Here is a 26,662-nt window from a genome sequence, read left to right as displayed (position 1 = left end):
TGAAATTGAATTTAAAAATGTTATTCCTGATAAAGTAAAAGCTGTGTTTACTGGCGTATGAAGGGATTGAAAAGGTCTACTAAGTTGTCATACTACAAGCAAATCCTTGTTACACAATTTCAAGTTTCTTCAAAATTGTCATAGTGGGGTTGCTATCGTAGATATACAATAAAATAGCGTCATGCAATTGTAAATAGGGCGAAGTTCAACTTATCTGTAGCATCTCATAAATTAAAAAAGAGTAGTCTAATGGAACATCTTTACCTCCAAAAATACACTAAACTGAAAGCAATCACGCGATGTCTTACAATGGGTAACCGAGGAAAGTATTTCTCTGGAGTACTTTTACAATCAGTCAGCAGGTCACCGAGTCTCACATGTGAGCATACGTTGTTTTTTTTAGTCAGAAGGCAAGCGAGTATTTCTCATAATAAAGGTTATATACGTCGTTTTGCTTCATTAAAGGAATTTTGTGTTTGGGGCGGAGACAGAAAATGTTTTTTTCCTCCGGTCCTTACAAAAGAGTATACGCTACGGTTTCTTTCTGAAATGAAATGAATAAACTTCACTGATGGATTGGAGCAAAAATCACTCCAGGATCCAAAAACCCGAATAAAGTTTTTTTTCATGTTTTTTTTTTTATCCCAAATCATAAATATTTACCAATCAATGGTGACCAAAAATGGTGACGAATTTTATATGCAGTTTACCATAACTACCCTGTTTCGTCTCACTGCTGGGGAATCGAGTTAAAATTCGCATGAACAATTTGTTTTGTGTGTATTCTGGAGGGGGAGAGAGAAGGTGGTGTAAGGAGATTTTGAATTTTTGCTAGGAGAGGATGTAAACTATTGTTTCTCAGGTCCTCGTAAGAATATATACAATGTTTTTTTATTTGTTTATCGACCAACAGACTCTGCTTCTAGTATAATATTTTGTTTTTCCACGTTAAAAAATTGAGTAGAAGTAATCAGTTCGTCCTAGTAGTCGCACAAAGATTTGTCGCACAAAGATTAACTAAGAAAACAAGTTTTTAAACAATGAAAGTAAAGAGCGATACTGAACCTTAAAACGAACAGAAATTAATACGTCAATGAGAAAAGTTACAGCTTCCCTAGCCCCTACCCCCTCTCACTCTATGCGGTAGAGTTCTGTATTTAAGGGGGATACCCTCTTCCCCCATACCCGTAGAGAGTATTCTAAACCCTGATAAGGATGTGGAAAGTAAAAAAGGAAGTAATAAGAACATTTTTGATAATTTATAGGTGAAAGAAGATTTATTTACAAAGGATGAATTAAAGTGGGTATAAAAAGGTTTAAAAAACAAAGCTACAGGTAGTTAGCAAATTGTTTAGCATGATGATGCTTGTGAGACCAAGAGGTCCAACAGATAAAAGTTTAAGTGAAAATCAGGGTCATTTTAAAAAGCCCACTTTTGAATTAGAAATTAAGAAATGTCTCTGAAGCATCAGACGTCTTTAGTCCTGAGTCTTCTAGATTAGGAATAGGCATTTTATTTAGCAGGTAGAACAGCTTTTGTGAAAGTCTTAATCGGTATACCAAATAAGTAAGTTGAAGGTCTTAGTGTTATGCAAAACAATAATACTGCTGTGGTCGAGGTAAGAAGCGACAACAGTTTTCAGTGTTGGTGTAGAATCAGGAGCTAAGCGGGATTGTCTTTTATTCCTGTTTTATTCTCTGCTTTATGGAACAGAGTAAAGGATATGAGAGAGGACAATACTAAAAACAAAGTAAAATTCTTCAAAACTTGGATAATGCAAATGATTTGAATGTCCTAGATAAAAATGTTTGCGAAACGAATGAATTTTCTGAGGTATCAAGGGTTCAGGCTAGGTTTCAACATGAATATTAAAAAGACAAATTAGCCTAAATAAGGATCAGTAAGGAGTGTTTGGAACTGAGAAAATACACCAAATGAGTAGCTTCATTTACCTAGTTAGTATTATTAGTAAGGGAGGTGGATACAATGAAGACAAAACATGTTAAGTTTTTCTGACAAATTAAAAGATAAGTCTTAGAACTAGCATAGTAGAAATTATAGGTATAAGAGCTGTCAGGTACAGCTCTGAAACGGAGGCGCTTGCTATAGTAGATTATACTATTATGGAGCTATACTATTATGCATAAAAATTCTACAGAAGATTGCCTAAGGCTAGTTTTAGGCACTCCTTTTAACGATTATACATCAAACAATCAGCTCAAGAAATGCAATTCAGTCCCATTTTATTGGGCCACGATGGTTTCTAATGAGAATAAAGTTAAGAGAGTAATGTCACGTTTTAATGATGAATAATTTTTATTTGCCAAAATTCGTGCTTTTTACAAGCACAGGTGGGGGCGAATGAAAAGCGGGACGTCCCTGAATGGGGTGGGAAAGAGGGATTTAAAGAAAGTGGAGAATTCATGAGACGGAGAAGAGTGGACCCCTGAAACAGAATGGGATGGAGGAGGGGTTTTCGGAATATTGAACTCTGGCGGCTTGGTGATACGATGAGGTGATACGATCTCAGGAGTGTATTCCACAAAACACCCTGCCTCATGGTCAGACACGGTTAGGATGGCAACTAGTTGTTGATAACAGAAATTAGCAATGGGGAGACCAAGGGACGTTCACAGGGGGAGGAGGTTAAAGCCCTAGACCATACCGAAACCCTAAATTTTCCCTAAACTCTATATTTTCCCGAATTTCTGGTTAGTTCTTATTTACATTATGAAATTATTTTTATGGTTATTTCCCCCCCCCCCCCGACAAAATTCTGCGTAAATGGCTGGGTTGGTATCATAATTGAAGCGTGAAGTGTCAACTCCTTATATTTCCTTGATACTTGTCTTTACACTGTATTCGACTATATTGGAGACGTTACTGTCGTAAATCTTTGATTTCTTTCAAACCCAAGTAACTACGTTCTTTGTCTCATTGGAGGGAAATGTTGAAAGTTTTAATCTAAAAAACCCGTTGTGCTTCTCAATAGTCCAAAATTGTCCAGTCTTGGTATGAAAATTACAGCGAATTTAATGACCCGATTTCTTTGCGTTCAACCCGAGAACCGGTTGAATAACAAAGGTGAAATGATTCGTTGTAGAACCAAACAAAAAATTTAATCACAAGCCCTCTGGCCCAATCTAATAGTAGAATTGAAAATAACATTCTAAAATTATATTGGTGCCAACATCGGTCTTAGCGATGGTAGCAGAAAGATTGAAAGTCTTTTTATGAAACTTCTGAGGCATAATATATCCTTACGTCTATTACTCCTTATTAGGACTTAGATGATATTCTCATCAAATTCATACCTACTCAGGCTTTAATAGAACAAATAGAGACGATAATCATGATAACTAACGCATTAATGCTCTAATGAAATTAATTTCAGTTTTATATCATCAGTGAAGTGAAACCCTAATAGTTGGAGTCAGCTAAGTAAAGAGCAATGTGTCCACTATGCATTCATTTTTTGTCCCTTCGTATCGAAGGGATGATCATGGAAACTTTTTCAATCAGAAACTGGACGTTCCAGCATCTCCTCTCAAGAACCACAAGTTATTAGAGGACAAATAACTTCTCTTCTGTGTTCTTGGTGCATTTTGACCAAGGCATCCCCATAGCTCCCCCCACTGCCTCATATAAAAACTTTGAGTTATCCATTTTACTCAGAATGATGTCCAAAAATATGTTTCTAGAAGGAATGTGACCTATGCAGCGACAAGGCGCAACTTTTCTGCCTGACATGGCTTACTGACTCTTTGAAAAACTTAGCGAATTCCTGATTTGGTGTAAAAACGAACCACCTCCAGGTTGCGCTTGATCCTCCCGCGCTGTCAACTTTTTAGCAAAAAGATAATAAGGTAGCAACTTGTTAACATAAGACACAATGCTTTTTATTTTTTAGTCCTGGGGCCTCTTCAAATCCCCGTCTTTCTCTCACAGCCGACTTTTTATCAAAAAGTTAGGGACGTTGCACCTTGTTTGAAACGGAATTAGACAAGGATTTCAAATCAGCACAATTTAAGAGCGAATACAATTAATGGCCCATCCGACATCAATCCCAATTTCCACAACAATAATTTAGCAGAAACGTAGACAATGACACTTTATTTAAACCAAAATCATTTAAGGATTTTCGCTTTCTAAATCAAAAAGATCCTTTTAGATCTCTAGATCAAAATAATTTCACTGAAAAAAAAAAGATTTTCGAGCTCTAGATTTCTGGATGTTGTTTGAGCCGGGAAATTAGTATAATGTATAATGAATTTTTCTAGGTATGTTCTTCGTTCTATACCCATCCGTTAATTCCTTTTAAATGAGCAGAAAATCCACTGGAAAACCATCTGACGGTTTACAAATTCAAGATTGATGCAGAAGGCATTTGAAGACGGGTTGGCATTCTTTATTGATTCTTTAAAAATGCCAACTGGACATAAGTTTTATTCAGGTATCAATTTTCTGTACTTCTGAATGACCTGGAATCCAAAAAAGTGACAAAAGAGGTGCCCTTTAAATTATTAAAATTAATTATAAGTCACAAAATTGTTTATTCTAGAAAAGTTTTTTTTGTAAACATGATTATTTTTTATTTATTATTGCCAAATGTAGTGAGTTTTGCAGAGCTCATTACATTATTTACGTTTTATTTATTTCAAAACACATTGTTCCAAACAAGTATCATCTTCTGTAGAGCAGGACTGACACTCTAATCTGTAAGCGATTTCAGGGGTGGCAGCACCACTCTTTGGTGGTTATTTCTGTCGTTTTAGGCTTAACTTGACTATTCATTTGATTTCTCTTCGTTGTATTCATTTTCATTTTTGTTTCAGTTATTCATTCATAGGACTTATGTTTGTTTCAGTTTGACTTATTGTGTGAATTTATTTCTACTCGTTTTAGGTTTTGAAATCGCTTTTTTATGTTATAATATCTCTAGAAAGCTTTTTTAACCCTTTTTTAACTAATAATGGGAAAGGCCTTTAAATATGTTCAAAGAGTCAGCTTAAATAATCAAAATTTTCAACTAACAGTTGCATACAAAAATAAAATAAAAAGATTGTATATACTTTTTGTCGACTTCGCGAAAAATTAACAACTAATTTCTTTGGCTCATTTATTTTCACGGTTTTACGTGACAACAGCGACGAAAATGTGACACTGCACTGAAAGCGTCATAGTTGTGAAACGACCAATAGACTTTTTTTTTTTTAGAAAATCACGATTTTCCGGTTTGAACGGATCTAAGATGGATCCAGGGGCAAAAATGTTTCTATTTTGATGTCCTTGTTACTTTGTTAAAATCAAGGTGCCCTCAAGCCATGTCTAACTGGAGAAAAAGCCATGACAGATAGTCTGAGTGACAGGCAAAGCTGGCATAAGCTTTTTTCAGGATTGTATAGAAATGATGTCATTTTCACTTGTTGATAAATACTCTATCATCCATCCATCCTAGGGCAGAACTAAAATAGATAGTCATAGAACTAAGAGATGATCGAGATTTTTGGGTTGACTCATGACGGTCAATGTTTACTGCATATTGTATGCAAAATGGGGGACTGAATTTGCTTGGACTCACAGGCGAACAAGTCTCTATTTGTCATTTTTGGGCAAAATTGAGCAAACTGTTTAAAATTAAGTAGATGCAAAAATACAAATCGGCTGGGCGTATAAGGCCTATCACGCTTAGGAATATTTTGATTAGTAGTTCGTTTAGAAGCGGTTTGCCAAGTTGGCCACAATGAGCAAATAAAAAGTGATCTACTAAAAGATTTAATTATGCTTTGCAACTTTGGGGGATATTCCGAGAACCATAGTGATTCTGAAAATAACAACTATGTAAAACTGAACTGTCAAATTTAGGTTTTTTGAAGAAGGAAAAGAACATTTAGCCCTTTTTCAACTTTCAATTCAATCCCAAAAGTTTGACTTATCGAGTATTTTCATGCATCTATAGCTAAAGTCAAGAATTATGTATATTCATATGTGTGTTACTAATACCAGATACATACACAGGAATCAACTTCGATAGGAAGAGCGGCATTTTGAATTCCACAAACAAAAATAAAAACTGCCACAATATGTATTAGATCGAACATGCAAGAAATTTTACAAAACACATTTGTCTAATTATCACAATAATGTCAAATAGTCAAATAAGCCTCTTAACAGGTAGCTCGTAATGTAAAGATAGTGCAATACATACAAAACATTCTGCAGCATCGTCCATAAATCCAAGCTGAAATCTTTGCTGATTTAAAAAAGTTTCTGCTAAGGCACGTCTCAAAGTGTCCGGAGGAAGGGCCGACTCTTGGCTTGACTGCAATTGAGAGAACAGGTCCTAAAAGAAAATATTATTCCTTTATAAATAAGAAAATACTCCTGTAGGGTTATCCTAAATTAGGAAAAAAAAACTTTCTTAACATGCTAGTAATCAGTTCCCATCAAGGCCGTATCCAGGGGGGGGGGTTAGGGGGTTCGAACACCCTCAAAATGTTTGTCCGAATCATAAGAACGTAAAAAATGAATATAAACAAGTTTTGATGCTTTTTTTGTACTCCCTCCCGAAAAATTTTCTTATACCCCTCTCCCTCCCCGAAAAAAATCCGGGATATGACCCTGACTCCAGTACAGAAGTTACTTTTGATTAACTTTTACTGTTGTTTTACATTTTTACAGCAAGGAAATTCAGATCGCCACTGTATACACTGATGCAAGATGAGCCAATAGCAAGATCAGCTTACACCAGTAACATTCCCTTTGTTAGTTCTGATGTTTAAGGGCACGCTACCATTCTGACTGCTATTAAACAAATAGAAATATATGTTAATATAGAAACTTTGCCAATGACAATGGAAGCAAAGTGAAGTTACAGTGTTTACATGCAGAATCTTCTTGGCTGAGCTGTCTACTCATGCTAAGTTTTTTTGGTGTCCTAGCCAACTCAATGTGAACTAACGCGGTATATAATGTCTTCTAGCTTATGACGGCCAGTTTACACTGGATACTTTGCAGTATGCAGCATTAATGAACGCAGAAGGTAAGTTTCTAATTACTTGATTGACCCTTTTCTAGGCTCCCCGAGCGTCGAGTATTTTCACAAAATACAAGGTATTTCGTTATACAACATTTCACCTCAAATTTTAATATACATATGTTTGCATATTGATGATGGGGAACAATCCCAAAAATGTATTATAAGAATAATGATGACATTCTGTAATGCAAAAAATTAATACAAAGCATCAGAACTCAGAAGTGGGAGGTTCTTGTTATAATGCTGACGGCATCTTCGTAAGACTAAAGGCATACGTTATCATATAAACCCCTAAACTTTCAAAGATTCCAGAGTAAAAGTTATCTGTAATCAACGACTAAACTGAATTTAGTTTTTTTCTTTTCTCATTCATTATCACAAAGAGGATATTTCATACCATAGTATTCCATAATTGAAGCTTTGGAATGAGATTTAGACAATCGATCTAAAAATTTCCCAAAATTGAAAAAAAGTTGTATTAGAATCTGGACAACTAGCGGAACTACAATACGATAACTACAGTGAATATAGAAGAACTGTAGATAAAGGGACAGAAATAAAAATGCATGCTAAAGACTTTCTAGTAAAACATTCACGAAGAGATAATATCACAGTATTACCACTGAAAGACATTTTTATCTGTGCTTCGAGGAAAGCCACGTCTCCTCTGACAATTTTCTCTGAACTGAGGACAAAGGAGCGTGAGATTGATTTGGCCTTATTACTGGCCAAATCTACAGTTGTAGATAAAGTTACGGTTATATGTCCTAATCAACAGCACCAATCTGCTTGAGGAGATAGTGAAGCTCACGTGGCACGGTGTTGAACCTATCATGGCCTTAAAAAGTCATTAATAGCGAAATTATAGTTTCAAGACAGGCCGAGTTATACAGTTAAGCGATGGAAACCCTATTCCATCCTGGTATTGCGTTACTTCTAAAAGAATTTTCTGTTTCCAAGAACTGGTCAGTTGACTAGCGCAAGGGGGAAGAGACTGTCAAGAACAGCAAGTTACCATTATCCTTGAATATCCAAGATTAGCTAGTGGTATTATCTCCTTTTTTCAGCAAATGCAGTTCCAAGTCTAAGCTTATATGATTCCGTTTTACACAATTCAAGTTGAGTTTCAATCATCTGTATTCGTGTTTCTTGGAGTTTTTTTTTTTTTGCCAAGAAAAATACCAAAAGGTTAAGTTCTGAGTTTGAGTGTGATCCCGAGTACATTGACCGAGCTGATCCGCAATCTGAATGGAATCTATGCGTGGAACCTGGGTGAATCCATATTTAAACGTAAATCCAGAAGAGGGATGACTATCGGAAGGAAAAGGTTAGAGTGCTTAGTTGGAGAAAACGGACCTGGAGTATATGACTGTAACCAACCTGTTCCGCCGAGTAGTGTCAGTAGAAATTTGAATGGTAAAAGTCACAGCAGAATATTTGATAGTGCATATAGCCCTTTTTATTAGTATACAAGATAACACATAATCATAGCTTCCACGCCTTTCGATTGGTTTAAGAATTTTAGCCCGTGTAGCTTTCAGTAGCGCTAGTTCCTTCGTTTTTTTCTTTTCATCTAGTATACACCATTAATAAAGGTCCTGTTCTTTGTATTACAGCTGCTCTTAATTTACTAATACCATTCACACTGTCCTAAAAGTTCATATTGAAAGAAAGAAGAGTTTCCTTAGGTTAATGGAAAAAACCATTGTGTGATACGCTAAATAAACTTTCTTTTTAGGGGCACGATTTCATGTGTTTCGCTTATTAATTACAGTCAGAAAAATGCCTCCTTCAAAAATTTAATTTTAAAATCCATTTATCTAACCAAGTGAAATATTATTTTGGGGCGGGCTGATATGTCAAAAAGCCTGTGAAAGTGACAGGATGGCTGCAAACATAGATATAAGTTCTTTCGGATATAGTAATTTTATTTTTTCTCATCTTATGCCACTCAAGGCAAATTCATTAAAGCAAAATTCAAATAGAAATAAAAAAGCTATTAAACAGGCGGAATTTACAAATAGGCTTTTTAATGGCGAGACTAAAACCTGCACATAATAAGTCAAGTCCATATTGGACTGAAATAACCAAAACTTTTTGGCAGTAACTTTTAATTATTATCCGAGCCATTCATAGGCCCATTTCGCCCATTCTATCAAAGATATAGTGAAAAAAATTCTAAACAGGGATTTATTTTAATTCATATACCAATTCTCTGGTGGAAAAGCGTCCAGAAATTAATAAGTGGGAATAGGCGGGGAAGAAAGAAAAGGGTGGGGAAAATATCTATGTAAAACTGTTTAGGATTTTGTGAGCAATTTAAACACTGTACAAATCTAATAGTAAATGAAGTCTTGGATGTCGCTAAAATCTTGAAATTGTAAAAAGCTAACTTCAGTACAAGTGCTACTGACATGCTTATATTTTTCCTATTAACTTCATCTAGATGCTTGTAGTAACAAACTGGGTATGAAGTGAGGAAAATATATATTGTTATTGTTTGCACAAGAACGCACCTAAATAGCCAGAAATGTACTAGCGATGAGTTACTATTTTACAAATTCACCATTTATTTGTTCATTACATACATTGTTTAAAGATGATAAAATAGAGTAAGTAACGGTGATTGAAATCCTTGTTGTGCAAAAACCGGCTTTAGCATTGTTTCAAGGAGGAGCAAAATATGTATAATAGTCTTATATAAAATGTATAGAAGGTTCTCACGATATTAAGAATGGATTATATGCCAAGAAGAGGAATCCAGGCCCCCAAGATATCATGATGTCGAGGATGGTACTCATATTTTCTTATAAATAGCGACGAAACAGGCATTTATTTCTAATAATTTTCATTTCGTTTATCTTTTGCTTTTTGATACATTTGCCTCAACAAACTCTTGTCTAAGTACCTGATATCAATAATAGCGCACTATTATTGAACTTGTTTGCTATAGGAATAGTATATTTTACGCTTTAAGCTTATCAGCTTCTTAATCCATAATATGAGCTCAGACGGATCATGAGCTCATCTGAACATGGGCTAAGATGGATGACCCTAAAGACGGGGATCCAAAACAAGTAGAAATAATTCACAATTAGCTAAAAAAAAGAATTTAACAGTCGCTGTCCTTGTGCACTAGTGTCACTCAATTAGTAAAACTTTCCATTTCCTCGACTAATCTAAGTCAAGCTAAAGGCACTATTCTTCCTTGTTTTATTTGCATTTCCTGACTTTTCAAACATAAGGAAGTAGACTTTACTATCCGCATTACAGCTGCTTTTTTCACGAATCGGAAGTTCTCACGTTTAGGGATTTTTTTTAGATACGGTTCAGGAGTTTTAAAAACTGATCACTTTTATCGTAAGAGATTCTTTGTGGTCAGTTTAGTTATATTGATTCTTTAAACGTATAGAAGGTAAGGCCAAAAACCATAACTTTCTGTACGAATCCTGGAAGAGAGAGGGGTTAAAATTAAGGTCAGGAGAATTTTATTTTGTTTTTATTTTATTTTTTTATTTTGAAATTTATTATTTTTTTTTTAAACATTTTCCTCTCCTTTAAAGCATTAATTAAATCTAATCAGCGACAAGCAGATAATTTTACTTCCAAAAAGTTTTCTACAAAAAAAAACAGATTCAATTACATCGGTTGTTTAAATGGGTCTATTCCAACTTCAAACAGCAGAGAAGATGTCTTCTGTTTTTTACTTTTCTTTGTGTCAATTCGATCTGACAGTCCAATCTTAGAGTTTTGCTTACAAGGTGCTGAAAAAATTCAAAGGCAGTTGCAAATTAAGTCTACTGAAAATCTACTTTGCCATTGGATTGTTAATGAAAATCTAAAGTTTACGATCCAACGGTAGGTTTACTAATGTGACCGTTAATAGAAAAGCTCTTGTGATTTAAGTGTTTAGGACGTGTTACCATTATCGACCAAATAATAATACTGTCATCAAACATAATGCTCCAACAGCAATGGCAAGGTTGAGCGGCTTCTTGACAAGTTGCGTTCCAGATATTCTAGGTTCAAGAAAATTTCAAGAACAAATCTATAACCCAAACTAGCTCCTATCAAAAGATTTTCAATTTTTTATCATTGTCTCTTCTATAATTGTAAGGTTCGAAAGATCTCGTGGGCATTTAATAGCTTCGAGAAAAGAAAAAATAATTCTGTTTAAGACTGCTTCGCTGGACTGCAGACTTAGAGCAAGGTGGCTCATATGATTTTAGCCAGATTCCGATAAAAAATCTGATTGCATAGGAAATTTGGCGAATTATTGACATAAATCAAATAAATCTTTCAAGTAAAGCATTGGTTAGAAGGAATTCAGCAGATATAGATAAATATCATTAGTCAGTCGATTTGTGCTTGTTTTGTAGGTACAGGGTTTGTCCGAAAAGTCATAGGACTGAGTCGATTTAAAATGTTTATTAAACCAATTGTTACAGTTCTTTAAAAACTTTTAAAATAAGCTCCTTCTGCGTCAATGCAGCGCTGCCAGCGCGATTTCGAAGCATTGAAGGCGTCACGGTATGCATTCTCCGAAATAGCCTTGAGAGCCGCGGTGCATGCTGCTTGGATCCCTTTTGTCACCTCAAAATGCTTGCCTTCCATCAGCCTTTTCAGGCTGATCAAAACAAATAAACAAGTCTGGGGGGAGGGGCCACATCTGGGCTGCAGGGCGACTGCGGAAGCCTTAGGATGTCGGCCTTGGTCAGGTATCTGTTCACGAGAAAGGCGGTATGAGCCGGGGCGTTGTCGTGGTGCAACTTTCAGTCGACTGCGATGTCTTGTCGGACCAAATTGACCCTTTATTTGAGTCTGTTGAGCACTTCCACATAAAATTTGGCGCTGACCATTTGTCCAGGAGGAAAGAATTCATGGTGGACGATGCCTTTGATGTCAAAAAAGATAATGAGTATCGCTTTCACTTTGGATTTGCGAGAGGCTGACGTGTGCCACTCGGAGGAATGCCTCTTTGTCTCGGGACCATACTCAAAGATCTGGGATTCGTCACCTGTGATTACGTTATTCAAAAATTGGGGGTCACTTTCACACATAATCAAATTTTCTTGACACACTTCCACTCACCGCAATTTCTGGTCGTCAGTGAGCACTTTTGAGACCATCTTCGTGCACATCTTGCGCATGTTCAAATGCACCGTCACAATGTCATGTGACGACATTGTGGCGTCCATAATGACACTGGGGCGTCCATAAGAATTACGTTAGCATAGAGAGTCCTCACCTGCAATTTCTCTCTGAAAAAAGAGCACCATTACCGTCCTCTGCAATTGCACCCTCGTCGCTTTCTAGGGAGGTTTTGCTCTTTTTTTTGCAACTGATTGTCAAGATAATGAATACAAGCCCATTACGACGTGGCTTGCTTTGGTTTACTAATGGAAGAACTTTTCAGACCGACATGACGGTAAATTCAAACCGCCTGAAAGCTTTACTGCTGAAATGTTTAATTTTTGTTTTCAAAAAAAGTTTTAGCTGCCCGTTTTTTGTCACATTTTCCCGTCGTTGATTGAAATTCTATCACCCATGGACCATTTAGGTTTCACACATCCGAATCATCATGGATTGAATGCTACCAGGCTGAGATATCGCTTTACCTACGCTTTGGAAACTTACCAGGATAAGAAGTTCAGGCGATTTACTAGATGATCAAACAATATTTCAGCCTCTAAAGCCGGTCATTGAAAAAAAGTGTTGGCTTACGCTATATTGATAGGATATCCGAAATCAGAATACATTCATAAGCCAGAGAATAAAGATTTTCAGAAATGTGAAGTAGAAGGGAAAAACGGTCAACTTAAATCAGGCACATACCCAGGAAAATATCGAAGAAGAGGGGGAATAATAATAAAAAATGGGGAACAAAATAATAAATAAAAAACAAGTTTATTTGTTAGTTTGAACAAGAAGTACCCATAAATTCAAGAAAATATATATTGGGGGGGGGGGGTCAGTTGAACAAGAGTGTTCTTTCTATACCAAGCAACTGTTTTTACATGCTACGAGACCCATGTTCGAGTGCCCAAATTCATATTTCATTTATGTTGACGAAATCCGATGACGAGACCAACAACAAAATAGGAACATCCCATTATCATCTCTTCAAGAATAAATTTAAGCTTTTGTCTTTGTATCTAAAATCTATTAGTCTCACTTAATATAAACAATAGAAGTACGTCACGTCCAAATTTGTTGGCTCATCTTTCATAGTCATGCGTGATTCACCTCTTACTGACAATGAATCGACAGATCACTAAGATGAGCCAAAATTAATGGTAAGTGGCCTGGATACTGATTATGCATGTTAAAACCTACAGAATAGAAACAGTAAGCTACAGAAATTGAAGAAAGTTTAATTAGTCAAACATCAGTTTGTAGTCCCACTATGATGATAACAGCGGACGTTTGTCCTGGTGCCTAATTGGAGCTTGAAACTACAAGAGTAGATGAGACATGGCTGTAGATGTGTATGTTTTGAGTGGATATGAATCTGAAAGAAGATATCTAGCAAACTCGAACATAAACTAATCACTACAACAAGGCTGATGACCATGAGTTAGTTGTGTTTTTGAACGTTTTGTTGAACTTCAAACACTATTTGCAGATTAGATAATTTCTATAAAATTCTCCCCTTAATCTCTTGCTAAATGTTTAGTCGGTAAACTTTCAAATCTAACATTTATGCCCAACTTGCTAACTCACAAAGTTAGACTACCACGTAGAATTTCAAGATTGCCATTTGCTGTTGGTTCAGAAATTGATTTGAATCGTTCCGAAGTAAATGGCTAGCGCCGCGCCGATACGAAATGCAACTATTGTGCACCAAGTTCAAGCTTTTTTCCATGCGAGATCTTTTCGCTCACGATCCAGAGTTTGATTTGAATCAACGCCAAAAACTGATCAAATTGGTTGATTGTTTATTTTTGTTGTGCTTTTTTGGATAAGAATACTGAGAACCTCTGTTCCAGGGACCTGAGACACGCCAAATTTAATATTACAGCTTTCATAAAGAATATACTTTATTTTCGCAGCTCAGAGAATCTAATCACATAAGCCATTTAAACAGGTAAATTTAAAATTGATGCATGCATGAAAAGTAGGTTTAATATGTTACCATAAGGGTGGAGAATAAGGAAGAGTATTACTTCCATGCTAAGCCAATAGATCTAATATTTTATAATTAGATAATTCTAAAGTATTGATAACTTTTTCTGATTTGACAGCCAAATTCAAGAGTATTCTAGTTCCCATGAATAATGTGCTATCTAAATTTAAATCTTTGAATAATGGTAAATCTTTTGCTGGTGGAAAACCAAATTCAAATCTGCATAAGAAAGCCAAGACCTTTGACTGAGATATCCAAACCCAACCCAATATACCGAGGGTCAAAACTCTATCTATCGGGTCAAAACTACATGAGTTGTGAACGCTGTTGATGAAAAGAATTTAACATATATTATGATTATACAGAAGCTATTAAAAAACAGAGAGGCAAAGGATAAGTCATTGTTTAGAACTAGTTTTACTCCTATATAACACTGATTCTAAACAGTACTTGCCAATCCATTAAATATTATAAACAATGTAATATATTAACCGATTGGCAGCTGAAATGAGTTATTAAGCATTTCTCGTTATGAATGGACATGTAAATGTGAAAAGACAACTTGGAAAGACATAAATCTTTCAAAAATCTTATTCAAAGTCAATAGCTTTTGAATACCTTAGCTCCAGATGAGTATATGGTGTATTCGCGCAGGTTGATCAGAAGAAAAGAGAAGAAAAGAATTTGCTTCTTGCTCTATTACCCAATATTTCGCTATTAGCGAAAGCATAAAAATGAAAATAAAGAGCTTAACGTATACTCTTTCGTGAAGATCAGAGAAATTGTTTCGCTCCACCCTCAGCATAACATTCCGAGTTACATTGCCCCTCTCACCAGTGAAACTGTCCATGAAAGTTTCAACTTAATCACCCATACATGAGACATAAGAGCATAGACTTGCCAAAACTATAACTTTGAAAAAGCTAATCTACAAAGAGCAAAAATCCTCCTCAACTATTTTCTTTTAATCTCTGTCCATCTGCACACATAAAAATTGTCGAATATCGATTTTTTTCCCCAAATGGGTACTTTTGTGTTATATAATGCACATTCGAGAAGTGAAGTTTGGTTAATGCTAACGAAACAAAATATGATGAAAATATAATAGTTTACTAACAAAATAATGGAAACTACAACAACAAACTATGGAAGGAGGCCGTCCAGAGCGCATTATGTGAAATACGTAACCTAGCCTAACCAAAATACCAACTAAATATTTAATTAAAAGATTGTTACAATGTAGTTTCCCACCGAACCGAAGCTTATTGTCTGGTATAAGTCATCGTGTAAACCGGGTAATGTGTCATGTTCGCGATAAAGTTCTCGAGTGCGCATTATACGACACATTGAGTACCCACAAATACAGATTTTACACGAAAAGGAAAACATTCTCATTTTTTCATTTTATAAAAATGGAAAAAAAGCCAAACGTTGGGCACGAACCCGTGACCCTGAGATTAGAAGCCTGAAGCAAAAATACTGACCTAACCGTGCATATTTAGGCATTCGTTCGAAATCCCATACCCCTCTTCGTCATAAAATTTGGTTTTCATGTCTGAATGCCGTTTTTTATGGACCTGGTATTTGTTTTTGTGCTTTTGTCATACTTATTCCTTTATCAGAAGTTTTGTCACGTTATGCGTCTTATTATTTCATACAAGTTTGAGTACTTTACGTCAAGTTCGTATCCGAGAAGGACCGGGTTGGACCCCCCCCCCCGAAATTTTTTTCTGACTCGTAAAAACTTAACACAAATGCATAAACAAGTTTTTGGTGGATTTTTTGATGAAGTTTTTTTTGTAAAACACGCCCAAAAGAATACACACCCCTGAACAGAAGTCCTAGATACGCCCTCGCCTTATGTAGTTGGTAATAGTTATCAGATCTGTATTCTCCAGCAACATCTTCCCGCAAAGTCAGCATTTACGTTAATCCTAGAAATCTATAGTACAATCAAAAGGGTTGGGGACTTGGGTACTTCTTTAACATCGGAGCTAAGCCCAGAGGTTGATCATGTTTGTAATATAATCTGCAAATATCATTTAAAAGTTGTGCTATTTTTAATTCGCTTTTAGAAGAGATAATCTTAACGAGAAGTAGTTCCGACAAAGATTTTTTTATGCCATATGTCGACATTTTTACTCTCTCTCGCTGTCTAGAGCACGAGTACTCAATCATTCTTCGGTGTTAAAAGTATTTATAGCTTATTGTGCTCTTCAAGGTATCTTTGGAAAATATTGGCTATCGACTTCCACGATAAGCTCCGTAAGACATGAGAAGAGATCAATGAACTTCCACGAGGTAGCTAAGAAAGTGAGATAGAAAGATATATTTTTTATAGTGACTAAATTATGAGATTTTTTCATCTTTGTTTGTTTCAGCACCTTTTGTGTTTTTTTTTCTTCCCATTATAAATTTTTGAAAACTTTGGCTAAAATACATACCGGAAATAACTGAGGAGGTTATTACAAACTTTTGCTGGTAGAGGACTCGAGTTTAAACTTTGCTCAAAATGGTTGATATCGTTTCAAGGATAATTCTCGGCTTGTAAATTTGACTCAGGGTCGGCTAAAATCTAAACGAGATCCCGATCTGAGAGAATACTTATTTTGAGACTCAACTGTTTTCAGAGAATCGGACCTGATATCCGACGGACTTATTCTACATACTTCCAAAATCTGGAGCTTCTGTGTAAACGTCCAAATAATTCGTTTACTGTTAGTTGTATCTTTTGTTAAACAACTGGAATTGTCGTGCTCTTCTTTTTGAATCTTGCTCCTAAGAAATTATGCCAAAAGCAAACAAAAGATACCTTTATATATATATATTTTTTTTAATTACACAAGAAAGGGTTTAAGAACTTGCTCTTTGTAGCCATAGCATTTCCACGCCATTAAGTTATATCAAATTACATTTATTGATTTCAGAGAAAAATAAAAGTGAAGACCAAACTAAAAGCAAGAAGAGGTGAGAAAAAAAAAAAGGCTAATATATCGTCGGGCAACATAGACAAAAAACTGCATAAGATACCAAAATAAGGGGATAAACGTGATTGACAGTTATTGTTTTCCTTCGACGTCCATCTTTCGGTATCTTGAGCAAAATCTGGGTGATCAAGACTAGCTCAAAGAAACCACCGTAATCTTGCGGTCACGGCCTCAGTGTGGCGATTATATCAAGATACCCACAATTTGCATATTTAGCCAATAAGTTAAAATGCGAGAAGAGGATCTTTTGATCATTTATCAAGCTGATTTCTTGATGAGTGATATTATCGATTTACTTCAACTATGCCGATTTTGGGGATCTTGCTGTGTCTACATTTTCCCGCATAAAAATGAGCCAAGTATGAGGGTATGAGTAGCATCCGTGTCATGGCGGAATAATATGAAATTGAAATTCTTACTGCTCTAAAAATCTACTCGCACTTCAATTTCTGAAGTAGGAGTGGGAATTTGAGTGCCGTTTCTTCATTTTCACAAATTGAATCTTCGATAACATCATGGTTCCAGCGGTAGCTGACGCATTTTACCAATGATATCGTTTTTGTTCTCGAGTGGCCAGCGTGTCGAATAGGTTGTTATAGAAATTTAGGAAAGAGCTCACTCGAAAGTAAATTGTTAGGCTCTACAGAGCTTTGTGACGAAAAAATCATAATGGCAAAATATATTTATTTTGGAAAGGGTTCGAGGGACAAATAATGGATCACCCTGTTTGACGTGTTTGAAAACCTGAATACGTGAAATGACGTATGAATGACGTGTTTGAATACGTGAAATTTCAGCTCCTTGGCCATTTGACTTCGTTTTTTCGACTTTGGACCCATTCTTGTCAAACCAAATGAAGAAAGTTGAGAAATTGTTCACCTCAAAGTAGATCTCGAAGCCAACAAACTTTTGTCACAAAAATGTTGACTAGGGCAAAACAGATCACCAAAAAGTAGCTAGTCCAGAAACGGATCGAGGTCAAGAATCAAAAGTCCCCTTATTTGATTTATCACGTCTAAGAACTCTTAAATGGGGATTTCAGCTCAGTCTCGAATCAAGATGATATAAACTTCCTTCTTATATTCTTGTTTGCTCTGATGAAAGTCAGTGTATACTGGTTCCGCGTTTCGACCGACAGTCAAGTTAGGAAATTTAAACAAAGAAGGTTCAATTTTTGCAAGCTTTGGTTACAAGAGAATTGACTATGGAGAGTCGTTGAGACCAAAACAGCTATTTCACAAATAAATTGTGGGAATCGAACGTCCAGTCAACAGATTTGGTAAAATATATTAAGATAATGAGGAATTTTCTGAAGACAGTGACTGAAGTATAATATACAACCTAAACGTGCATTTCGGCTATGTGACTAAAACATATATCGATAAAAATAGTACAAGTAAACCAACTGTTGATATTTCCCTATGTTTGTAGGATTATAGAAAACTAGCGCTATACTGAAAACACAAAAGCCAAAGATAAAAAAAGAATATTGATTTAGAAGTCAAAAGTGATTACATAGCCTCACAACAACAAACTTTTCTATAACGCTTTCCATAGTCTTACACGAGCTGTAATATCAGTAACTTTCAGTACACAATTAAAATTACCCTAAAAACTTATGAATAAAAATAAATATTATCTTCACAAGCACAAAGTCATTAAACAGCATAATACGATAATTGATTGATTTATCAGGTAACATCTTGGTCTCACCAAGCATTGCTCAAAATGAAGAACAAATAAACCATAATATGAAATCTGGAAATCCGTTTTTTTCACACAACGGATAATTTTAAGTTGTGTTACAAATTCTAAAGTGATTCTGTAGGCCTATCACTATCAAGATTGATTTATTTCGAACTTGTCTACAAAATAATCATAAAGCATTCTTTTCAGGTCCAAAGCAACAGTCAATCACTCGATTGAACTCATTCTGCAGAAGTGATGCCGAATTAAACGAAAAAAAAATTAGGCAACAATCCTAAAATGCTTTATTTTTATACTGTTAACAGTGTCCTTAAATGGTTTACTTTTACTGCACCAACCTATATGCTTACTGCATATATATATATATATATATATATATATATATATATATATATATATATATATATATATATATATATATATATATATATATATATATATATATATATATATATATATATATATATATATATACATATATATATATATACATATATATATATATATATATATATATATATATTTATATATATATATATATACATATATATATATATATATATATATATATATATATACATATATATATATATATATGTATGTATGTATATATAATATATATATATATATATATATATATATATATATATATATATATATATATATATATATTATATAGGTTGTGAAGTAATAATTTTTGTTCGTTTTAAGTTTCAACTTCGCTCTTTACTTCCTTACAAAAACTGCTGCTTTAACGATACGCAGATTCCTAAAAAAGACTATTATTGGAAAACCAAATTTATTGGCTTACATCTTTTACTCTAAGTTCAATAGTTTACAAGGAGCGATAAGTACAGGCCAGAAAACTCGCAGAGGCAGCTAAAAGACAAGTAATCACTCATCACGTGTAGTAAACCATCAGTGACAAATTGTCTCGAATTATCTTTAAGGACATTTTAGTAGAGATTTAGTGTGATTAGCTTATAAAAACGTTACTCGTATGATATAGCCCCAACCACTCAAGCTGTTCATTCATTGACGAATTCTAGACCCGTTTTTTGGTTAGTTTCTTTCAGCTTAGAGTGAGACAAGACGAAGAGAAGTGACAGAATAGATGAAAAAATATATACTTTGGGCTATATATTTGCCCATTACGGGGGTGGGGTAAAGTATTTGGACAGAGTAAAGTTAGAAAAAATTCTTACTTGATAATACGCAAAATAATTGTGCCTAAAACATTAGGCATACAGATTCGCAATACTTTACCCTCCCCCACCCCTAATGTGAAAATATATAGCCCAAACTTGTTTCTAAAGTATTATATTTTTATCGTACTTAGGTATATTTCGTTAGGATTTAGCGTCAGAGAAACATATTAGAAGAATATTAGGTAGGGGCTATAAAAGTACCAAAAAACACTTATTAATAGTCAAATAGAAAATGCTTATTTCAGTTTGGGGTAGTAGCCTTTATCCGAACCACTCATACGTTTAATCTTTTCAGGGAATGAGAATAGAAAGGCATACCAATCTAAAATTACAAGCATCAGTGCTATGTCTAAAAGTAATCTTCGAGGAGGACCTACTAATAGTGCGCGAACAACTACTTGAACTTACACAGACCACAGTATTGAATATTGCTATGGTTTCAAGGTAAATAGGGTTTTCTTTCAGTAGATAGTACTGTTTAGCTCTGAGCGTATAACCCAGCCTTGTTTGACCACTTTTTGAAGCCAGGTGCATAAGAAGAAAGCAGCTGTTCACAAACAAGTTCAAAAAAGGTCAAAGCGGAGGAAGAAGAGAGAGAAATGTGGGATTTGGAACCATCTGTTAACGGCCAAAGCTGCCACTTTTCAGAAGAGGCATGGGAAAGTTTCCGAATAATTTCGGACAAAAATTCAAACGAAACTCAATGTTTAATATATTTCAATATTAAAATTTAAAACTTTAATTAACTGAGGACTGCAAGGCTAAAATTCATATCGTATAACGTCAGTGCAATCAAAAACCATTATATACATCACCGTCTTTTCTCGGCGATTTCGACTAAATTCGATATTAATCTACTGTCTTAATTCAAAACACATTCATTGCAAAATCGTAAATGAGAATTAAAATTTTCTTTCCCGGATAAATTTTTAGTTTGTCTTTTCGTCGGTAAAATGCACACTAGAGGTTGAAAACTGAAACGATGGATGTTAATGGTATAATGATCTAAGATTTTATTTTTTTCAATTTTGAAACAAAAAGTCCGTTGACAAAATATTCTCAGCAAATATTCGACACAAGATTGACACACGTATTATGTTTTCTGCAACTAGATGGGTGCGCATAATTTATTAAAATCTTTTTGTGACTCTTAAATACAGAAAATACATTTACAAAACACACCACTTTCTAAAGGTATTTCCGTTTTATGGGGCTATACAATCTGTTTGGAAAATAAAATCAATAGGTCAGAGAAACGTTTTTCTGTTAGACTACGCACAATTAGTGTGTTAGAAATCGAAATAAATATACAAGGGAAATCAAGTGGCTTCTTCCAAGATTTCTCAAATCAATCCAGTACTGTGGATAACTCTCGGTAGTAATAATTGAAACCAATAAACATGCGCATGGACCATGCTTCACTTTCAGACCAGTGACGTCAATCAAGAAGGACATCGTCAATCAAGAAGGGCATTTGACTCCTTTGGATTCTTCTGTCCCCTAGACTTCAGTTGTTTGTTTTTAGGGGGGGGGTATTCGCATTGAAAATGACTGTTTTGCTGTTTCTGTTGAAAATCAAAAAACAAAAATCTGCCCGCCCCATACATTTTGAAAAATGCATTTTGCCCATCCCCTAGATTTCCATGGAGTGACGCCACTGTTTCGGAGGGATGACTTGGATCAGCCTTTTTTCATTGTATCCAACATAAACAGTAAATAAGTCAAATTCGAAAAATAAAAATGTTATGCAGCTCTCAGGCATGGTTGCGGCTATTACGTAATTCAAGCTTTACCATCGCTGATTCATATGGTTTGATTCTTGGCTTCAGAAATATTTAGAGCAAAGCTTCCGAAACATTTTCTTTGAAGAAAGTTGTGTCGAAATCTAACTCAGCAAGAAACGAATTGCATTGAAAAGAAAAATAGGGATACCTTCAAGGCACAGAATATGCACGACTCTCCCAGGCATGTATGTCCTTGAAGCTCTCGGAAACTACGTCGAAAAATGTCCAAATGCCAAAGCACCTAAAAAATCGTAAAATAAAAATTACAAATAATCAACCACAATATTAAACTCATAACCAACCACTAATTTCGAAGCGCGTGCCGTGGCCATTTTAAACTAGGCGTTTGCACTTAAGTACGCCCACAAAACCAAACATCGTTTTTTGCATGACTCATTATTTGTGTTCCTAAGGCTTTGCTCAAAATGGTTATAACCAAATGTTGATGCTATCCTAAATGGTTATATTGCCTATACAATGCATAAACTATAAGCTTTAATATTTCTTTTTTGATAGGATGAAAACATGTCCATATTCGCTTGTAGAATAAAAGATTACAAAGCCGTTAGTTTTTACGCCTTTCGTAATGAATCGTAGCGTTTTGCTATTTTGCCTTTACCAATTCTACGACAAATTCTATTGATATTAGTTTTGCTCATCAAGAGGTATCAGCATATGGCAATTTGCCTAATTTTAGAAAAGGGATTAAACACTCGAAAAGGGGCACGTTCTCGATGAAAACTAAATGACTTCAACCTATCTGAGAATTCTAAATTTACTACTACTACTACTACTAACAACTCACTGGAGCACCATGCAGCCTAAGGTCAACACAGCTACGCACGCTCCTCCTCCAACCCAGTCTATCCAAAGCCTCCCTCTTTACAACCTCCCAGGAAGTTTCTATTGCCATTAAATCTTTCCTGACGACATTCTTCCAGCCCAACCGGGGACGACCTTATTTTCGTTTGGTCCTTGACGGTTGGCCGACAAGGACAATCTTTGACAATCTGTCATCCTTTATCTGCCGTACCCTTGCCATCTCAACCTTTATTTCATTATAGCCCTAGAAAACGGGATTGAACCATACTTTTCGTACAGCCTACTGTTTGGGATACAGTCAGTCAGTCGGGTATCCAAAACAATCAATAGGAATTTTCTTTGGAAAACATCTAGGGAAACTTCCTCTGTTTTTTGAAGCGTAAAGGCCTCGAAACCATACTTGATCACTCTCATCACTATAGCTTCCAATATTCTAATCTTGGTTCGCAGACTTATCTTCCTTCTTCCAAACTTTTTCAACTATGAAAAACACATTGGACCTTAGCTATTCCATTTTTAACATCTTCGCTGCACTGCCTACTAAAAATACGTCTTTAGCCTATTTAAAACATCGCCTAGGTAAGTGAAGCTGTCCACTTAATCGATCTTTTCGTTACCCAACATTACCCTTTCATCTTCACTTATTCCTAGCCTTGGCGACTAAGTATTCTTAACATTATTTTTTAAACCTATTTTTGCACCCTGAACTCGCAAAACCTCTAAAAGTCCATTCATTTTCCTAGCGCTTTCATCTAGGATGCTTAATTCATTAGGATTATATAAGTCCAGGTTACTTCCCCGTCTGATCCCATGTTCTCGCATTACCTATGGTATGCTTCTTAGGACAAAACCCATCAAAATGTTCCATATAAATGGTGATAGAACGCAACACTGCTTAACTCTTGATTTAATACGAATAAAACCCTTACAATATTTGCTGCACTCGAAAATATTATTCGTAGAACGCTGTAAATTTTAGCATAAAGAGCGGAGGGTTGAAGTGGGTCCTTATATACAATACAATTACTGCTCGTTGTCACTTTTTAATATTATTTGAAAAACTTATTTTTATTCCATTTAATTCATTAACACGCTACTTCTTTTCAGTTACGGAATTTTTTCGCTGTACCAACGTTACTTAGTCCAACATAACTTATGGTCGATTAATAGCATTAAAGAAAATATACGAAAAAACTAAACATTCATGAGCATTTTCTGAACAGGAATCTGGCACGTACACGGGGAGAGGAGGGGGGCAGGGGGCTTCGGAGCCTTCTTTCTGTCCCCGAAATCTCAATGTATTTACAACAGGAACTATAATTTTGGATATTTTTCATATAACTCTTTTCTTCAATGATGATGTCCAGAGGATGTCTAGGTATGTCTCCACCCAATCATTAAGCTGTTGTCGCTGGGATTCCATTGTGAGATTCACGTATGACATGGGCGGAAGAAAACGCAAAATCAAATTAAGTCAGTGAAATGTGTCATCCATCTCATCTTCTTTCTCTTTTTTAGTGGTTAATCAAATGATATGTATGTAAATTAATTCTTTTGGATTTTAAGTTCCATAAAGTCTATGAAAGGTTTGCTAAGTACAACGGACATCTTTTAAGGGTCTGAACACAGAGAAACAGAGTGTACTTTGATGCAACGAAAAAACTTCACGTTCTTTTTTACTGGTTTAAAATAGCAATTAAAAGAACCGATCAGGTTTTTGTGTCGTTTCACTGGCTGAAAATTTGACAAAGCAACAATGGGCAAATACACTTTTTCGCAAGGAAACATAGGATAGCAGTCTCCCTTTTTCTCTTTGATACGAACATATAATGCAAGGAGGAAAAGCCCTAGTGGTTGGGGAAAAATACGGTCCAGTTGATGTAATCATGACTGTTGGACTTGAAGTGCCGTATAATGTTAATGACACAGAAAACGTAATATTCAGGTCTACCTAGTTCTCAAGTAACGTACAAAGTAGAAAATTGATGAATACCATTTTAGTACTCAAATTAAACCGTATCTTGGTCACTCCTTTCAAGGAGATGATTAAGTACACTAATTTGTATAGCGGTATTTCTATGGAAAACGCCACCTAGCGGGCGTAAGCCTGTCAATTCTAAGTTGATCGATTCGTGTATATGCAGCTAACAGAGCCAAGTTAGGATGTATTTTGCTTTTTTCCCTTGCTTTTAAATAGAGCTGAGTTTTTTTTTTCAAGTACACCTTCCAACTAGTATTCAGTGATCACAATTACCCAAAATTTAAGTAGACTATAATGACCGAACCACACTATAGTCACGCCTATCCACTTCTATTTTATTTCCAATTGTAAGTTAGGTTCTGAATATCTTGGATGTATATTAACAAAATTTCCCGGGGCCTTGCACTAGACTAGTGTTCTTTGAACTGGAATTACACAGCCCCCGTAAGTAAAAAGACTACGTGATATAAAATAAAATAAAATATTTTTTTTCAAATGAAAGTAAAAGCTAAAATAAACCGTAAACGAGAAAAAAAACATACTCCATAATATCCTGCTCTTAACGCTAAATCTTTATAGTACTTTACTGAAATCATTTATGGGTGCAAAAAATATACTTAATATGTAATAGCAGTGTGTTATTTGTCGGTCGTCTTTTGAAGTATTTGAACTGGAAATTGCGAATACGCATCGATAAGCTTTCCATTCTTGAGGCACTGTGAAAAATAATATTAGCCCATTCCAATTGCTCGTGTGTTTGAGCAATTAAAGAGCAAGGGTTTGATGGGTCGGAGGTAACCCCAATCATATACAAAATAATCTTTCGGTTGTCTTTTGAAGTATTTGAACTGGAAATTATAAATGCGCATCGATAAGCTTTCCATTCTTGAGGCACTGTGAAAAATAATTTTAGCCCATTCCTATTGCTCGTGTGTTTGAGCATTTGTTCTTCAGACATCAGAGGCTTAACTGACCCTTTAAACTAAAGAGCAAGGGTTTGAAGGGTCGGAGCTAACCCCAATCATATACGAGATAATTTCTTTTCGTTTCTAGGTTTAATGTCGCTCTTTACTTTCATTAAAAAAGCATATTTAATAAATTTAATTTCCGTTCGCTTTTAGTACCGTATCCAGGGTCATACTAAATATGAGGAAGGTTACCACTTCATGAAGACCCCAGTCTTTGCATCGAAGTTAACTTTGGCACTTGTCGGTTATTGGAAACACATTCAAGAATTATGCTTAGGTTACAACTCAGAAATCGGTTTCATAGCTAAAAAAACAAGTGATGGACGATACACTGCATTGAACTTGGACAGAATGTATTATACTTGTATAATTTGGGTTTTATATTTCCACATTAGGGGGGGGGGTAGGTTAGTTTTCCAAAATTTTGTTTCTAAAGTATTATTCCATCATGATGTTTTGTTATTTTTTCATTAGGATGAACCTAACTTCACTTTTTGGGTGTGTTTCCATTAACCGACAAGTATCTTTACTTTTTCAGAACAATACTTCAAGAAAAAAGCTCATTTAGTTTATTTGCTTTGCGAAAAAAAGAGCAATATTTCAACATAAACAATCGTCTCCACAGTAAGAGGGGCTCATCAAAAACCAAACTGCGCGCTTTGTCCTGTATTTCTCCAGGCATTTGCAGTTCCTAATAGAGTGGTTAGAGGTTAAATCCGTAATCATCTGAATATCGGAAACTGAAACAGTTTTCATAGAAAGTTTGAAAATGTGGGCCTACAATGCCTCTTTTTCTAGGCCCGCACCCAATAAGGGAATCCGTTGGTCACAGTGCCGTTGGCCAACGCCCTAATAGATGGTTTGCAGTTCCTAATAGAGAGGTTAGAGGTTAAATCCGTAATCATCTGAATATCGGAAACTGAAACAGCTTTCATAGAAAGTTTGAAAATGTGGGCCTACAATGCCTTTTTTTCTAGGCCCGCACCCAATAAGGGAATCCGTTGGCCACAGTGCCGTTGGCCAACGCCCTAATAGATGG

At 35.4% G+C, this 26,662-nt stretch overlaps 1 protein-coding gene and 1 long non-coding RNA gene across 3 annotated transcripts in view; one reads left to right on the top strand and one right to left on the bottom strand.

Annotated features, from left to right (window-relative positions):
• LOC136038740 (uncharacterized) overlaps positions 1-19,187 on the top strand; it is a 29,576-nt gene extending 10,389 nt beyond the window's left edge. Inside the window, exons 2-4 of the long non-coding RNA XR_010620283.1 lie at positions 4,282-4,454; positions 6,683-7,043; positions 19,050-19,187. This is a non-coding gene — a long non-coding RNA (uncharacterized LOC136038740). The remainder of the gene's footprint in view (positions 1-4,281; positions 4,455-6,682; positions 7,044-19,049) is intronic.
• The window catches only part of LOC136038738 (uncharacterized), a 126,089-nt gene that overhangs the window by 18,502 nt on the left and 80,925 nt on the right, over positions 1-26,662 (bottom strand). For both annotated transcript variants that reach the window (XM_065722098.1, XM_065722099.1), the window contains 2 exons: positions 22,001-22,093; positions 6,210-6,344 (listed from right to left, as the gene is read on the bottom strand). In XM_065722098.1, the coding sequence (XP_065578170.1) occupies positions 6,210-6,344; positions 22,001-22,093 (228 nt within the window). The remainder of the gene's footprint in view (positions 1-6,209; positions 6,345-22,000; positions 22,094-26,662) is intronic.

Source organism: Artemia franciscana, chromosome 18 (genome assembly GCF_032884065.1).
Source record: "Artemia franciscana chromosome 18, ASM3288406v1, whole genome shotgun sequence".
NCBI classification, from domain to species: domain Eukaryota; kingdom Metazoa; phylum Arthropoda; class Branchiopoda; order Anostraca; family Artemiidae; genus Artemia; species Artemia franciscana.
This window is presented reverse-complemented; position numbering and strand designations above follow the sequence as displayed.